This window comes from Lissotriton helveticus, chromosome 12, assembly GCF_964261635.1.
Source record: "Lissotriton helveticus chromosome 12, aLisHel1.1, whole genome shotgun sequence".
Taxonomy (NCBI): Eukaryota; Metazoa; Chordata; class Amphibia; order Caudata; family Salamandridae; genus Lissotriton; species Lissotriton helveticus.
The window spans coordinates 374,264,734-374,282,812 of NC_136073.1; the positions used below are offsets into that span (position 1 = coordinate 374,264,734).

General features: G+C 42.7%; 1 protein-coding gene across 2 annotated transcripts in view; it reads right to left on the reverse strand.

Annotated features, from left to right (window-relative positions):
• Window positions 1–1,083: 1,083 nt before the first annotated feature.
• The window catches only part of SLC7A9 (solute carrier family 7 member 9), an 824,809-nt gene continuing 807,813 nt past the window's right edge, over window positions 1,084–18,079 (reverse strand). For both annotated transcript variants that reach the window (XM_078669571.1, XM_078669572.1), the window contains 2 exons: window positions 7,785–7,959; window positions 1,084–1,447 (listed from right to left, as the gene is read on the reverse strand). In XM_078669571.1, the coding sequence (XP_078525697.1) occupies window positions 1,380–1,447; window positions 7,785–7,959 (243 nt within the window). In that variant the 3' untranslated portion in view covers window positions 1,084–1,379. The remainder of the gene's footprint in view (window positions 1,448–7,784; window positions 7,960–18,079) is intronic.

The window sequence follows — 18,079 nt, forward strand, 5'->3', positions numbered from 1 at the left end:
CTGTACGAATCCACTTTTTGTGGATCCTCATTTGTTTTTAAAATCAAAGTAACTATGGGCTCAGCCCAAGAACTAGGGACCCTTTCCCCTCATTAAACAGGAATTTTAGAACCGGAATTATTATGTCCATAATGCAGAGAAAAACCTCAACTGGAAGACCATCTGTCCCGGCTGCCTTTCCCTTTACCATTTACTTGCACTGAGCTCTTATCTCCTCCTTCTTCATCTCCCCTTCTAGGGCTTTCTGTTGTTCTATAGTTAACTGTGGAAGTGTTGTCAATCCTAGCCACTCCTTTATGCCTTCCCGGCTTGGTTGAATATCTTCGCTATATAAATCTCTCATGAAGCTTCAGGCCTCTCCACATATATCTGCGTTGGCATATAGTACTTCCCCAGATTCTCTACTAATTAATTCATGAATTATATTCCTAGCCCTATCTACCATGGCCTTCCAGGATAATAGTGAACATTTTTCTCCATAAGCAAAATGCTGACGTTTACTCATTTTCCATCTATCAAGTAATTTTTTATCAATCTGCACCTGGAATGCCACGTGCAACCTCTCCAGCTCTTTACTTAGGACTTGCACACTATCTAAATCCTCCATTGATGCCTTCTGTAATTCTCCTTCTTTTTCCTAGACTTCAACACTGGTTGAAGGTATAACCAGGAGAATCCTCTCTCCTGGCTGGAAGACCGTTGATTTGTCATTGCATTTTGAGTATAATGACTTTCAGTTGATCTTTTGGCACCTCTAAAAAGTTTCATTTACAAAAATCATTTTTTCTTTTCCATTTTTCTTTTCTGGCGCAGAAGAGTCATTTTAATCTGGTCCTTGCCGTATGCCAAAACAGGGATAATGTTCATGGTGTTAAATAGGAGCCACGTGCATCTCATGTTGGTAACTGATGCTCAATCATTGAGCAAGTGTGCTGTAATATGCAATGTACTGCTCTGTTTTATACTTTCTTTGCTATTTCCAAATTGTATTAGTATAAACAAATAATTAGGCCTTAAGTGCAGACTCCTTTCCTGAGTAGATATGACATTATCCGCCTGTGTAATTTACATATACCAACTCAGTTTTAATGTCAAAAGCACTCACACGTGCATACAAATATTTGATTTATTTCAGGTAAAGCTTTCGTACACGATTTATTTAAATGATATTCCGAAAATTGGTTAATGCATGTCCAGCAGTGCAACATTGGAAACCTTAAACACTGGCATTCTGTTTATGTAACATTGTATGTTAAAGTTACTGCAAAAAAACACAAGATTAAACTTGAGCCATACAGATATCAAGTTTCATACATATATCATATAAAATAATGCAGGCTGTTCACATATAAATTACAAAGGGTTAGGGAAGCACACTTTCACTCTTCAACTTCTTCCTCTGGTGGAACCACTTCCATGAGCATCTGGAGATACATAGTGATGGGTTCTGAAAGAAAGAAAAGAATCACTCTTCATTATAATGATAGGGTCTGAAAGAAAGAAAAGAGTCACTCTTCATTTTAAATATACCTACATATTTGTTACAAATAATTGTCCTCATTTTCATGGATTTTAAATAGTTTTTGGATCAATCAGTTGTTAATTTCAGTTTAAGCACTACAGATGTGTGTGTCATAAGTTTTTTAATGAGTCAAGTCTTTCATTGATAATCTTTCTTTCTCTGGCTCTTGAATCCCTGATAAGGTTTGGGGGAGCAGGTGCTCTCTCACTTCTATGGCACATGTTCCTTTTCTTCTAGCACCAGGTCAAGAGATGGATCTTCTAATCCCAGTAGTCTTCTGTGATCAGATATGCCAGCACATTCTTTGTCATATGTAAAACGTCATCCCAGTATGTTTAAAGCTTAGTGCTTGACCCCCAAAAATGTGTACCATCTGCTATATTCCTACATCTCCTTAAACATTGGTCAGACATTTTTGTACATCTTGTGCAAATTAAAGCGTGCATCGTTCTTGCCCCCAAAATGCTCATGTATGTCTACACCTTACCGAAGCGTTCATATATTTCCAGATCTCTTTATTCTTCCCTTCTACAATAATCCTATGGAGTAGGATTATTGAGCTCCCGTAGCTGCTGTATGTTGTGATTAGATGTTCAAAGTCTCTTGAGTTACTGTTTGTATTACTTCTGTTCATTGGGCCTAGTCCTCAATATCTCATTTGATGATACCATGATCCTTCTTGTTTATTTAGCTTAAAAATTATTTTGCAAATTTTGAAGGTTGGGCCCTGATGAAACACATCCCTACGTGTCAGTCAACCCTCTCTACCCCAAATTTCAAGCCCGTCCTGGCACAAGTGAAATCAGGGTTGAAATGATCCAAAATAAGTGATGAAGAGAACATAGCCCACTTCAATGGATTTGTCATCCAATCGCTAACATCCATCAGTTTTTTTTGTTTTTCAAAATGTTTGTCTGGGACTTTGTATGAAAAACCCCAAAATAATAAAGTCTGAGTGCAGTATTACTTGGTATTACTTCTATAAGCACATGTAGGTTATCTCATACTGATTCCATTTGTTCGAATCTAATACAATATTTCTCTTTGGATGGAGGTAGGTTGTCTTGAACGGATGGTCTACATCTGTAGTGTTGATACTATCCTGGTACTGATTCTCGTGTGTGCCAAATGCTTGGGGAATTTTGTGTTAGTGAAAAAGTACTGAAAATACAGGAGTATTTTAGGGGGGGGGGAAGCTCAAAACTGGTTAACTGCATTTATTGTGATGATCAAATGTATTTGACAGGGTTAACTGTTTCTTTTTTCATAATTTAATGGAGGCATGCTTAGAAGAAAACTGACAGCTGAGTCCTTAGCGTTTTGCAACTGTGGAGCCTTTGATATATTCAAAATAACACCATTCAAGTGTAAAACTAAATTAGTGGCTCATCACTTTTGTAGCTAACTCATATTAGGGAATGACTATACGTATTGTTGATGATTCAAGCATGTGTTATCCAACCAAGCAAGCAGAAAACATGTTCGATCTAGTACAGATAAAATGAATTTCATTGTCTGGCTTAATTACATCCCCGGAATGTTTGGTTTCTTTATGGAATTTTGTCAGGTGTTATCTTAGCCAAAACATATCCATCAATCACAGGGCTGCAACACAATGTATAATTATCCCAATGTAGAAATGCACAATTCTTGATATTGAAGGTGGTTTATGTACTGCCCCAGATTCAGGTGGCAATCATTATGAGTGTAGCACGTGTTTCTACAGATACACATGCTTCGTATTCTCCAGCCATCTAATTTTGAGTGAAGATATTTCCAAGTTGTTTTTCTTTAAAGATCTTTAAAGTCAGAAAACACCCTGTGACTCCTTCCTCTGACAACAATGCCCCTAACAAATACTCCACCTCAGATTGCGTTTTATTCACCATTCTTTTCGGACCGTCTAGTGCCAGGGGATCATCGGTGGCAACTGAGAATTTGGCCCCTTCAACGGAGGAGACCTTGTTAGAGCCACTTTTACCCTTGCCTCCCTCCACCTCTGCCAAAGGACTTCAGTCCAATCGTGTCCTGAAAGGACTGCTTTTGGTGGTATCCCAGGAAGGAAGAAGTAAGTGTTTAGGTCTGCAATGCACCCATGGTCCTAGCAATCTGTGTCCTGTTACATTTTTCAAGTCTTGAGTCCAACTTAGCCTAACCAGATGTTCTCTGTTAAACTTGCCACTGATGACATGTACAGCTGGTCCAGAAGCCTGAGACTCTTAGTCAGGCATGGTTTGAGAGGGAGAGGGTTTGCGTTGAGAGAGCAGGAAGCAGTGGCGCTCTGAGCAGTGTGATCTTGCTGCTGAAATGGTTGTGCGGTAGGCACGCGGTGCAGAACAGGACAGGGGAACACAAACCCAATAGGAAAAACAACCCCTGAGATTGTGTAGGGAGGCCTAAACCAAAGGGAAGAAGAACAGATCCTGTGCACACGCAAGTATAGTATGTAGTCCTAGTGTGAGGACTGGTAAACCCGCTGAGAGAAAAATAATGCGTCAAAGTTCAAAAACGCCAGATACAAAGGTTTATGTGGATGAAAATTGTTTATAGTTCAATTATTGGTCAGTACAGAAAATAGTAGCCAGCTGACACGTGTTTCATCACACTGTGAAGGAGATGTGACTCTTCAGGGCTGATAGACTACGTTGGTATCGGGATCGTGACGGCACGGAGCGGTGGGATGCCAGCCACGTATGTGTGGACTGTGAGTAGAGTATCGCCAGAGAGCTGCTAAACAAGCAGGCGTTGAAGGCTAGGACGGTTGCATCCCGAGCTTCATGGAGGTGCCTGTGGCAAAAAGGGGAGCGCACCCGATCCGTGCGTCTGTAGGTCGTGCGAGGTCCGGATAATGGATCCATTATCCGGACCTCGCACGACCTGATCTTTGGGGAGTGGGTGAGCTAAGATTTTCTCTGTGTATCAATGAAGGAAAATCTTTTCCTTCCTGTTTCCTTCCTGATGTACTGGTCCACAGGGAGCACAAAGAGGAATGAGTCTTAACACAAGTCTGATTTAGGAATCGAGGCCTGATTCAGAGCTTAATTAATTGTAATGCCCCAAAGGAGTCTGCAAGGGAGATCTTGAAAGTATCTGCTTGCCCCTGAATGATGATAGAAGACATTTCACTGATCTTGGTGTCTTGATCGCTGGTAACCTGTGTAGTGTATAACTCTGAGGGATGGTTAACCCATTTGCATGGTTCATTGTGGAAAGCTACTAGGCTTGCTGCAGAGACGCTGCCATGCACCAGAATGGCCCAAAATGCTTTAGAGTCCTCTAACGTTGCTTCCTGAGTTAAATCTGCCCAGACCTTTGCTTCCCAGGCACTTCGAGCTTGATTTAGTTTGGCCTTGTACATTTTTTGAGCCTCTTGAACACGACTTTGATCTTCTGCTTTTATGTAACTCAGGAGATCAGCTTTTGCTATCCTACACTTAGCATTATACCATGGATGATGTTTTGGGCAATTTTCTGTTGGTTTCGTATGTTCTCTAGTGAACAGTTCCCTCATCAGCACAAACCAATTCTCATGGACTTTTATAATTTGACTCGGGCTGCACCCTCTTCAAACAAATTGTTGATTTCCTCCATGGCAGTACCTACATCAGTGTAGACCTGTTCCAATTTCGGGATGAGTTTGGGCATGCCCCCATTTTAAAGCCTTTTTATTGTTGGGAAGAACTGCATTCCCAAAAACACTAGGCTTTGTTACTTCCCATACAGGATTTGAGTAGCCCAGTAAGTACCAGCTTCAGGGCGTTGTGGTCGCTGTCCCTCCTTTCAACTACGGTTATATCGCCCATATAAGCCCAAACATACAGGGAAATAAATCTATAATCAATTCAGCTTGAGCTGTTGTCACGTTTGTAGATCATGGCACTCTCTTAGTATGATAGGATCTCCCGTTGAAAGCTCTTAGCCCTGTTCCTAATGTGATACCTAACAGCTGTACTGCCAAGGTTGAGAATGTCTTTACTTGGGAGATGCCTATTCTGGGAATGTTCCATAAAGCATCCTCCTCATTAGATATATTCGAGACACAGCTATCTAATGGTTCTATTGTCTCATTGAAGTCACCTGGCACTATTATAAGGGCTTTATGAGACAGGGAACTTATCTGGCTATCTAGGAGTGTTAAAATATAAGATTCCTTGTTCGTACCCATAAGCCTATTCTAAACATTAAAAAGATAAAGGCACATATTGTCTTCATATAATTGGAGGCCGAGGAGGTCACGAGTGGTTCCATTGAGTATGGTGATTTTACAGTTGAATGAGTTTTTCACCCAAACTAATAACCCCCCAATTGGGCAACCTCTCTCCTGGGTCAAAGTGGGACATGTAAAACTGGAATAGCCACATCTGAAGCAAGGTTTGGGGTACCATGCTTCCTGAAACACACGTATGTCATGCTCATATATATAAGGTCTCCAGTCAGGATCCATAAGTTTTAGCTTTCGGCTAAGTTCCATGCGAGGATCTTCCACCTTACTTTATCAGTGCTCGGGAGGTCATATAGAGGGAGGCACCTGATGTGCATTAGAAAAGGTAGTCCCTTAGTCTCCAGGTTGGACAGCAATTGTTGAACTACTTAAGCTATTAGAAGTGATGTTGCTATTTTGATTGATAGAGTCAATCAGTTTCTTTCAACGGGGAGGAGATACTGCCGGTGCTTTTGCAACGGTCAAGGAGGGTTTCAAATCTTGTATGAATCCACGTAGTTACACTAAAATATGTTGCACCTATTTTCTTACTAATTTAAAGTATTTTGATTGTATCTACTTCTTTCAGAATAATCTGTTAGCGTACTTGTGCTTGCAACCCAATGTTCGCATGTGTTGTTATGTAATGATTTTAAGTAATCAACCATCAAAAAAATACAAATGAAAATGCGGCAGTTTTTAAACATGACCTTAAAAATATCAATGCCCCCTCTGCCATGCCTTGAGAACACTGCTATTTGCGAATTAAGAAGCAAGTCATTTACTATGCGTGTCCTATACGTGGCCTAGATTCTTTCATGGAACAACATTAGAGTCTATTTAAAAAAAAAAGGCACAAGGGAAGTGTTTGTATAGCACACAGTCCGAACTCACGTATTTGGAGAGTGCTCTCAAATGCAATATTGAGCAGAATGGAAGCACAGTGCAAATACTTGCCCAGGATCACACAATTTGGGTAAGCGGGAAATCCGGCATAACTCCCAGGTTTTCTGATTTACATCGTGTCAGTCAGCCACAAGAGGAGTTTATTTTTTCAGTTTCATGTTTTACATCAAAGGTTATTTTATTTTTCCTTTACATCTCGGCACGTGTAGTTAGAGTGTGGGTGGCAGACAGAGTCCACGAGTGTCCAAGAGGACTTCGAACTGAGCCAGAGCAGGAGGGTAGCAGGCTCCAGTCTGGCTCAAGTTTTCAGCAGCTTGCCCTCCTCTAGGAATTGGCAAGAATATTGTTACGTTGGATACCGGCCAGGGACATTTTAAGGATTTTGGGGGGCGGGCTAAACGTATTTTGGGGGGCCTTGTTTAGGACAGCTGTGGATTTCTGATCCAATTTCAGCTCTTTCATCCCCCCTTTGGCCAGGTCAATGACTGCACAGGAACACTCATCCGCATTCTAAACGTGTTTATATCTAATATTTAGGGATAGTGACGTGTGTTTTCACTGCTGTAGCACAGCAGCAGCCCACTAGTATAAACTGCAAATATTCCCATTCCTCATATCTGAGGTCCTGTTTTGATCTAAAATGTAAAAAAATGATGGATGCTGCATGCAACATAAACACAGCATTTCTTCTGTAAAACACTCTCACACATCACCCACATTAAAAAATATATTAAAGGAAAATAGCTTTCAAAACAATCTGTTTAAAAATTATTCTAGACCATCAGGGCAAGTATCTGCAGAATAGAGTTGGCTCTAACAGAGGGCCCTCTGTACGGCTGGGGCCATGGGCCAGATCCCACTTTGTCCATGCCTTAAAACGTCTCTGATACCGGCTTGTAAAGGAGAGTATAATGCCCATTTATTTAATAAGTCGGCATGGGTCACAAAAGGTGCACCATGCGAATCGCACAGGTTTTTCTGTCGTGTGTGTCTTTAGTACATTGCAACATTGTTTTGTGTGTCTCAAAGTCTGTGATTTTGCAAATAACACATTGTGAACTTAAAACAGTTTCACACGCCTGGGCCGCAGTTATTTTACATATCCCGAACGAAGCATTTAGCCCCATGCATTTATATAAAATAAAACATGCTTACTTGTAATTTTCTGAGCCCATTTCATCTTGTAGTGTACAAAAGGAAAATAAAATATCAGACCACTAAAAATAAATATAACACAGTAGAGGTATTCCCACGCAGGTGAACTAATAATTGGTGCTACTACCAGGTAAATGGATATCAGGACCACAATGAAAGGAATGACAATCGGAATCTGAAAAATAAAAAAGTTAACATTTAGAATCAGACGTCAAGAAGTGAATGGTATTTTTGCTCTTATGCATGTAAAAAGTTGTGCATATTACAGTTATGTCAAATTATTATTAACTAGAACGGGTTACCAAGTAAAATAGTAAGAGTGTATTAATAATATTTCTTTGCATGTGAATATATTTACTTCTGCAGATATGCGCCCTTTTCATTCGTTCATCAGACCTCCAGTGTAGGATAGCTCTTAGTGAGTTTGTGTATAGGAACCAGGTCCCAAGTTTGTGCATAACTGTGGAAGTAGGATGACCCAGCAGTACCTCCATGGTGTGCCAAGCTAAGGGGTCCAGAAGGAGGAAGGGATATCAGTACCTACTTGAATTTCTGCTGAGAACATAAGCCGAATCTGGCAGTAGTAGCATACCAGCAGGTCCTTCATAGGCTGTGTGCCTGCAGGGGAGTGGTAATGATGATCTAGTAGAGTAGCCTGAACATGAGGTACTAACTGAAAGGCAGGCCTGTGTAGCTGGCCTAGACCCTGGCCCCCTTGAGTCCGTAGACCTGCCAACTTGGAGCTGCATGGGAAATTACAATGGGTCACGGGAGGCAGGGCTCTCCCAGGGAAGCATCTTGACTCACCCAAGGCTGGTTCAATAATGGAAAAATCCTTTTTGTGTGTTTTTTAAAGCTTCATCTGCACTGTCTGCCCCACTTTCTTTGCTCGCCTGCTTCACTTCCACAGTACACTGCAGTGACTTAGGCTTCCTAGGAATCTGGGGTTAGATGCATGTGAAGGGGCAAGAGTGGAAGATTGTTATCCACTTTCCCATCCACCAATACACAGCAGGGATATCTTGAGACACTCCCTCTGCAACACTAGACAGCGAACCCACCCTGGACTACTTGCAAGATAGAGACAACAAACAATCTGAAATGAAGAAGTATATAATAATGTGTAGAACATTAGAATATATGTCTAAGAGGTGATTATTTGTATTGTCATCCTGCTAGGCCTTAGCTAACTTGTGGTGCTGAAAGTGTTCTATCGAAACAATATAAATGTGTATGCAGGGTTCAATGGCAAGATCTGAGACCAGAGAAAGTGCTAAACCTACAGTCTCTAGGCTCACCCTAATATTAATCACTCATGATACATTGCAGCGAATGGGGGAAACAGGAGAACTAAGTGAGGGAGAAGGGGCCAGATTGCAGGTGCCGTTTGAGGCTACATGAACCAGTGAAACTAACAGAATTGGAAAAATTGGTTAGACAATGGTTATATCACCCGCATCCAAGGTCATCTGTTGCCAGTCATGTGGAGTGCAAACCTGCATTAAACTTCCCGGCATTATCTCCCACTTCATATAGGTGTCCAATGAAGACTTTGTAAAATTGTTTTTCCATCTGTATCTACATTTCTCCCATCTACTCAGCGTCATGCTCCCTTTTCTTTTCCACTGCACTTGCAAATGCTTTCCCCTTCCTGTTGCCTTTTAAGTGTCAAAGAATGATACCTTCTATTGTACGAGTCCTTTGCTTTACGAAAAGTATTTGTCATCAGCTTATTTAAAGTATTCGGGTCTTCTACATCCCACCTATCTAACCTGCGTCCCTTGGCTCCTTCCCTCTTTTTCATGAAGCACTGACCACAATTTGAAATAATCTGATACCTGTCTTGCAAGGAACCTCATGTCATGGACCCTGTGTCCCTCATGTGGTGATGTTAAAAGATAGTCTTTGAGGAGGAGTTTGGAACATTCGAGTGGTACTAATATTACTGTCCATCTGATGGCTTCCTCCATCAATCTGTTTCATTCAGCACCTTAGTGAATATCCTCAGTTTGGTGGTATGTTGCACGACTCTTCCCTACGTGGCTGATCTGTCTGTCTCTGTCCTCAGTTATAGAAAAGGGAACCCTGTAAATATGAGGTAACAGGGCTGGAAAATACAAATAACGAAGGAAAAAACACTGTCTTGCCATACTACACGTTCATACACACGTCTAACATTTTCATATTCAGAGAAGTCAATTCTCCTTATTGCATAACATTTTATTTTCCAAATTTTTTGTAAAAACCATCTACATTCCATATTTAATAATAATCAGCAGGCCTCAGTACAAAACGTATCTTAAAAACGACTGCAACATCCTCACTCTCATCCAACCAAGACATTAACTTTCATTCTTATTCATTCCATTACTGCTTTTCCATAAAAACCGTACACATATTATTTGCATTTTTTAACTGTACTCCTATGGCTGCGCATCTTAACGACAGATTCACGCCCATTCTTTGCCTGCAGTCTCTCAAAATTTTTATCATGGGCATGGCACCTTAGAATCAAAAGGCTTAAATGTACTGTTTAATCTGATTCTTAAATTCTTGTTTTATATTGTGTTTCTTACCTGCAAATGTCAGACGTAAAAAAGGGAAGAAACCCTGGTGTAAATAGACTAATTCTTGTTTTTAACTGCAAAATGTGTTTTTTATAATGTGATGCTTTTATGATATGTTTTTATCGAAATAAAGCCTTTTGACTGACTGGCAGGTCAATCAATCATTGTTACAACGTGATCCATATGTGTTGTCTAAAAAAGCAATGCAATTATTGTATACAATTATTTAAATACTTTAATTCTGTAGCTCTTAACATTATTCTGTCTCTGTCAATTGTACCATGTTCATATCGCCCCAGGGGTCAGTCCTCTTTCCGGAGTACTGTGCCCAGTCATTCTGATACTTTTGTCTGCAGTCCCTGTGGGAGATAACATTGCTATGGAGATCAGTTCCCCTTTATGGGTCCAGGATGTCACCCCAGTGCACAGGTTTAGTGTCCCCACCCAGAACTATATGGATTTCTTGAGGAGATTAGGCTAGCTACCCTTCTTGAGCCTGTTGTAATGAGGTGTATATCCCTTGGCTCAGGAGCCTGCCAGATGTGCCTCTCGGGTGTGTCTCCTGTAAGACTGCTTTGTTGGGGCAATAGCTGTGAAGGAGGCTCAACACCATGCAGTGCCTGATCTTGTCCTTAGTGCGTTTATATTCCAAGCTATAATCTTAAGCAAAGCTCTTTTGTTATCTCCCGTAAGGATCCAGTTCTAGCCACCATCTCTTGGCCATGTGTTCTGCTCTGTCTCTCTTTACACTAACTCTTAGCCATTTCTGAAGGTGTGTTGTTTCTCTGTGCACATAAACATGCATTACACTTCTGTTACCCTCCCCTCCTCTCACACACATCTGGACGATAGGCTCAGAACTGCCATCATCCCTAACTTGCAGGATTCATGTTGCCCCAACCTTCTAATATGGACACTGCTTGTGCAAAGATTGTTTTCCTTGGGACGTGGGGTACTCAGCAGTGCATCCTTCCACCTGGGCTTTCACTGGCTGGAGTGGAGGACTAGTTTAATCTGTCTTTAGTAAGAGCCTCATACACAGCAGATTAGGTGAAGCAGTTCAGTCTCTCCTTATCATTCATCTTATGAGCAGCTGGAGACGAGAGTACCTCTTGTCAAGCCTAGGTGTATTGCTATTTTCACCTAACTCTAGTCCTACCTATCCACCCTTCATATAATGCGAGGCCATCATATATACTCAATACCATTTCTTTAATCCTATATTTTAATTGGTGGTGGATTATCCAAGTCTATGTCACTATTTCTCTGTGGTAACCATCTTTTTTCTGGAGTAGCTGGGTCTTCTCTTCTCTAAGGGATTTAGGTTTTATACAGTTCTCTCTTTTTCTACTTGGCTACCTCTGAACCCTCTTATCCTCATTGTGGTTCACTGAATGAGCTTCCCAATAAGATGCCACATTTGCTGCTCATCTCAGACCTGGAGAGCTTAGTGATAGGACTACCCATCTGTGGTTATCCTGAGCCAGGCCGATAACACCATCATGTAATTCAAATCTCTTTGAGCTCTCTTTTTACCATATCGAAGAATCTTTTTGGTTTTGTACTGCCTGTGTAAAGTCTGGAAAGAGGACTGTTGCATAGTCATATTGCTGTGAACCTTTAGAGCTTGCTGCATGAATGATGACATTTTGGTCTTTAAAGGTAAGGATGTAGACATTATTGCCTTGTTGACTCCCTGACTTTGGTGGGGATCCCAGAGCTCCGTGGACCTCTTGACCTAACGTGGATTTAATCCCCCCCCCCCCCGCAGACCTCATGTGGGGGAGGGGGTCTCTGTCTTTTATTTTGTTAAGGTGTGCCATAGTCCTTCTCTGGTCTTGAGAGGGGTACCATATAATTTCCCTCAGTCTAGGGCACTTTCCTTCCAGTTAGGGATGGGTGCCACGGATGCCATGCAGGTACTGATTCCCTTTCTGTTCTTTTTGCTCATTTAGTCTTTGCTGGAGAGGGACAGCACCGTTTTTCCTCTTGAATTGCTTGATCCTTCAGGATGTACTTAAAATGTGTGAGATTGAGTCTGTAGGTCTGGGCTCATATGCCACCTTGCCTACTTGACCGACCAGGACCCCATTTACAACATTTATAAGTGAAGAACCTCATGGCAGCTTGAAGGATAAAGCATTACGTAACTCGCCACTAGAGCTGAAAACCCAGTTATTGTACTTCTATTAACTAAAAGGTCTATAGCATTAAGGTGGACGACACAGGCTCCCCCAGCTGTGGAAGATAAATAATCTCTGAGTTTGTAGCAGCAACAGATAGTATTGCCCAGTTCAAGAAGCATCCGAGAAACAAGTGGCTGGACCATAGGGAACATATGAGTATTCCGTTTTTTGGCTGCTGATGGCAATGAAGAGGAGGAAGAACAAATATAGACAGCCATGAATATAGTGTATAAAGCTGTTTGATTAACTCCACTCTGACCATACAGTCTTATAACTTTATGCTGCTAATTAAATAGGTGTGCAGTTTATAGCATTATACTTCGGGTTGTGTATATTTGGTTGTAGATGGTTCATGGGGACGGCAGCAGGAGAACTGGATTTAAACATTGGACTGTTTGAGAATGTATAAGTAATATGATTTCAACAAGCATTGTCGGATTCATGTAAAACTCCTGTGATTATAGATGTCTTTTCAGTCAAGGTTAACTGCACATGGAACCAGGGAAAGGTGGGAAATGTAGTTTTTTGTAAGCACAGATCTCAGGAATAATTATTTTACCAGGTGAGAGAGGGTGGGAACCTTCATCTAATTCGGACCAATCAGAGCGCAAAGCATGTTCTTTAAAAAGAGGGAAAACGAGTGGAATGGTAACTCCTTTTTTCAGCAGTGAGGCAATGTAGCTGTTAATGTTGGGACATCAGGTACGTGTAAGCTAGGAGAACAGTTTATTTATGAATGCAATGGACACGGGACTCTTTTAATGACTCTTAGACTATGTTACCTAGGTTAAATACCGTTAGTTTTAAACGTGTCAAAGATAAGATTTACTGTTTGTTTTTTGTCAGATTATTGGCTATATGTTCATTGTATATAGCACAGAGTTTATACTGTTCATAAAACATGAGTTCACGTACTTTGTCTGAGTATTGCAATAAGTTGACACTGAGTTTGAAAAGAAGGGCGTATATCTTTGGGCAAGGGGTGGCTCAGCGCGCTATTGCAGCATGTAACAATGTGCAAATAATAGGGGTTCGAGTCTGAGGCTGTACTTTTTGGGTTAACATGTGTATATTTGTTTAGAAAAAATTGGGATGTCTTTCTTAGGAGAAGTAAAAGATAAATTAAGGTCGGACATGTTTAGACAATGTAAAATGTATTCACAGGGACAAACAGCTTGGTAATCTTGTTGCTTTTTTTATAACTTACAGTGACCCCCGAAGAAGGGCTGGATGCCCGAAATGCATTGGGTTATGTGACAATAAATATTGCCTGAAATGAATTCACGTTTTTCGTCATATTCTTGGTCAAAGTCCGAGTGACACCATGAGAATAGTAGAAACTTGGAAATTAACGTGTACACGAAGTGCGTTTTCTCGTCAGTGGAAGATTCGGAATACTGATGACAATTGTTTTGGATTACTAGGGATAAATGTGGAATAAGTTAAAAATGTTCGTAAATAGGTACAGCCCAAAGTGGCGTTTTGCTGTGCTTTTCCGGGGACTGGAGACAGTCCCACCTCTGATGAAGTTAGTACCTTTGTGCTTAGGGCACAGCACTACGGAAAATTGCACGCACCTAAGGATTAAAATGGTTTAAAAAGTACGACTTAAAAACTTTGCAAGAAGAGGTGTGCACCATATCTTCATGAACAAGCTTGAAGGATAAAGCATTACGTAACTCGCCACTAGAGCTGAAAACCCAGTTATTGTACTTCTATTAACTAAAAGGTCTATAGCATTAAGGTGGACGACACAGACTCCCCCAGCTGTGGAAGATAAATAATTTGTATCCCTTTCTCCATCCTCCTCCATCTTTCCCACCTGCCCAGCAGGTTATTGAGGACCTAATTTTTTTGTCTCTAATATACTGCTGATGTGAGCCTAAGATTTCTTTAAGTATCTTGTAATTTTTCTCTGTTACCCCAGGTAAATTTAGACTCTTTATTTCCATTTTGAGTTGTTCTATCTCAAGTAATAGACTGCTGCGCTTGCGTTCTGCATGTGTTCATCATTTTGTGTGAGGAGGTGAATATTAATTCCTCCCATTCCTTAAGTAGATCTGGGTCTAAATCCTCAAAGGAGGCAAAAATAATCACCCGTAATCTACGAGGTATTTGTCTAATATCAAGATACCTCTTCAAGATAGTGGCATCCCACCATCTTGACAAGTCCTGCTTCTTCAAGTGTTCCAATTTGATACATTTCTGCTTAAGGCCTTCCTGTGCACTATTCTGTTGCTGTTTTTTAGATTGATCTGAAGTTCCTGTGAGCAGCTCCATAAGGAGTTTGTCTCTCTCATCGTCAAAAGACATCTTAGTATGTACATTTTGTCAATATGTATCCAATTAATCAAAGCACAATGTGGAGAACTGAGTGCAAACTACCACAAAAATCTCATATAAACACAGCAAAAAGTATAATGGTGGCAAGTACAGTAGCACATCAATCCTATCATTAGACAAATAAGTTCCGGTCAATGACTGATTCCAACTCTTGGTGCCTCTCAAGAACACAAAAACACCTCACTGCCCAAGGATGTTGCTGCACAGAAATTCAGTGTCCCTAAAACAACAAACAATGTGTCTCGGCACTCTTAATGTCCATATTCTAGTCTATGCTGGTCAACAAAAAAGTCTTAACTCTATTTTTGAGACTGGCCACAATCAGTTAAAGATTTCAATAAGTCATTCCTTGGGTAATTTGTCAAAGAATTCAAATTTTAATTATCTAGTAATAATACTTCACATAATAGTCAAAAGTCAGTGAAATCAAGTTTCATAGAGCATAGTAACAGACATATACTGTTGACGTCAATAATGGACGTGATCCCAATGTGTCCACGATGTTTTTTTGAGGGAAGATGGCAGCCGACGTGTTTCGTTACACATTGTAACTTTTTCAAGGCTTTTGACACTGGGTCCTTCCACTGCTCAAAGTAAAGAGCCGTGATGTTTAGATGTACGTCAAATTGTACAAAGAATCCTTGGAAACACTTAGTTCTTCCGCTACTCTAAATTAGAGAGTCTTAACCGTTAAACATGCATTGGTATGCAAAAGAAATCTGCTGCGCGTCAGAGTCGATCCTGTTTCTATATAGACAGGAAATTTGATTCAGATTCGGAACATTTAAGTAGACTAAATAAGTCTCCCACCCGGGAGCACGATCGATACGCTCCAGCGATGAGATGGAGCCCCGATATTATGTGTAATCGCTCAGTAATGTGTTTGATGTAAAAAATTCACAAACTTCCTTAACACCCATCAACTCCATGGCAGGAGTTAGAAATACATCCGGGCTGTGATATGCCCCCGAACTTCTGTGTTGCCGCCAAGCGTTTCCTTCTCCCGTCTGGTCCTGGGTAGGTATAAAGTTTCATCCGACGCTGATGGGGAATTGTTATCCCTTTCTGTATCCTCCTCCATCTTTCCCACCTGCCCAGCAGGTTATGGAGGGTGGGGAGGGACTGGGAAGGGTCTGAAGACCCTCTCGCAGCCCAATGCGAGTTAGACCCAAACTGGGCAGAGGATTTGCGGTACGCCGGTGATCTGGATTTCTCGCCAGAATCTGGCACACTGTCTCCTACTGCGTTGGCTCCGGAGGAGGGTTGTACTTATTCAGTGGTGTTGCCTAGGGCAGCAAAGGCTCTCCACCTCGAGCTCCCTGCAGTGGCCGTCAGGACTAACCTCCTGACAGAAGTGCTTCAGCCGGTAGCTTCCTCTGCGGAGCCGATGTTGCCCTTTAATGATGCACTTTCAGACGCTCTTTTGGACACCTGGTCCAGATCCAACACAGGGGCTCCTGTGGATAGGAATGTGGCCTGACGCCATCGCCCGGCCCCAGACGATCCCATTTTCCTCTCCCAACACCCTACCCCTGAGAGCTGGTTCCCTTCCCCACCTCCAGACAGGGAATCCAAGAAACTGGAGCAGTTTGGGAAGAAGATTTTCCCTTCCACCAGTTCAGGGCTACGGTCTGTGAACACTGCATGCCTCTTGGGCCGTTATTCCCACTCTGTGTGGGATACGCTGGCGCAGGTGCTGCCTCAGTGTCAGGAGGAGGCCCGGACGGTGCTCTCCCAAGCTATTGCTGAGGGGAGAGATACAGCCAAGTTCACGATTCACTGTGGCCTTGACACCGCCGACTCACAAAGCAGAGCGATTTCCCCGACAGTGGTGCTTCGCCGTCACGCCTGGCTGAGGACTACTGGCTTTTCAGGGGATGTTCAAAACACTCTGATGAACATGCCTTTTGATGGCACTCGCCTTTTTGGCGACAAGGCACATAGTGCGTTGGAGGGCTTTAAGGACTCGCGGGCTACGGCCAAGTCCTTGGGCCTTTCGGCCACGTGCACTCCTTCAGCGTCCGCTTTTCGCTCCTTTCGTGGCCAAGGAAGGGTTGCCCAAACATGTTTGTTTCAAAGCCACAGGCCTGCGCAGCAACAGTGGGACCCGCCGACGTGGGTCAAGGGCCAGCGGGCAGGTCAGTCCACCACCTCCCCTGCCACCACTGCCTCCAAACCTTCCTAGTCCGGTGTTTCAGGCCCATCATACTCCAGTGGGCGTCAGGCTTCGCCATCACCACCCCACTAGCGCACCGTCACTTCGGACAGGTGGGTTTTGCAGATAGTCCGAAGGTGATACTCCCTCCCCTTCGAGACTACCCCTCCAACCATGCCACCTGAGTACCACAGCATGTCGGTGGATCATTTGGCACAGCAGGAAGTTGCGGCCCTCTTGGCCAAGGGGGCCATTGAGCGCATTCCAATGACAGAACTAGGTTGTGGTTGTTACTCCCACTACTTCCTGGTTCCAAAGAAGGACAAGGGCCTGCGTCCTATCTTGGACCTTCGGAACGTCAATCGCTTCCTCCGGAAGGAGAAGTTCAAGAGGCTCACACTTGCTCAGATCTTGTTTGGTATAGACCCGCTAGATTGGATGGTAGCGTTGGACTTGCAGCACGCTTATTTCCATATCCATGTCCTGCCTGCCCACGGGCATTACCTGTGGTTCACGGTAGGCCACGAGCACCTTCAGTTCACTGTGCTCCCTTTTGGCCTTACCAGCGCCCTCGGGTGTTCACGAAAGTGAAGGCGGTGGTTGCAGCTCATCTGCGCAGATCAGAGGATTTCAGTCTTCCCGTATCTCGACGACTGGTTGTTGAAGACGGGCTCACCACAGGCGGTCTTCTCCCACCTCCAGACTACGGCTGACCTCCTGATTTGCTGGGGTTCTCCATCTACGTGCCGAAGTTACACCTGATCCCGTCTCAGAAGCGCCTCTTCATCGGAGCAGTTCTGGACACGGCGCAGTTTCGGGTTTATCCTCCCGAGCAGCGAGTCCGGGACATTCAGGCTATGAGTTCGATCTTTCAGCCCTTGTCCAGGGTATCGGTCAGGATGACCTTGAGGCTGCTGGGCCTCATGGCCTCCTGCATCCTATTGATCAATCATGCCAGATGGCATATGCAGGCTCTGCAGTGGGATTTGAAGTTCCAGTGGGAGCAGCATCAGGGGAACCTATCTGACTACGTCCAGATCTCGG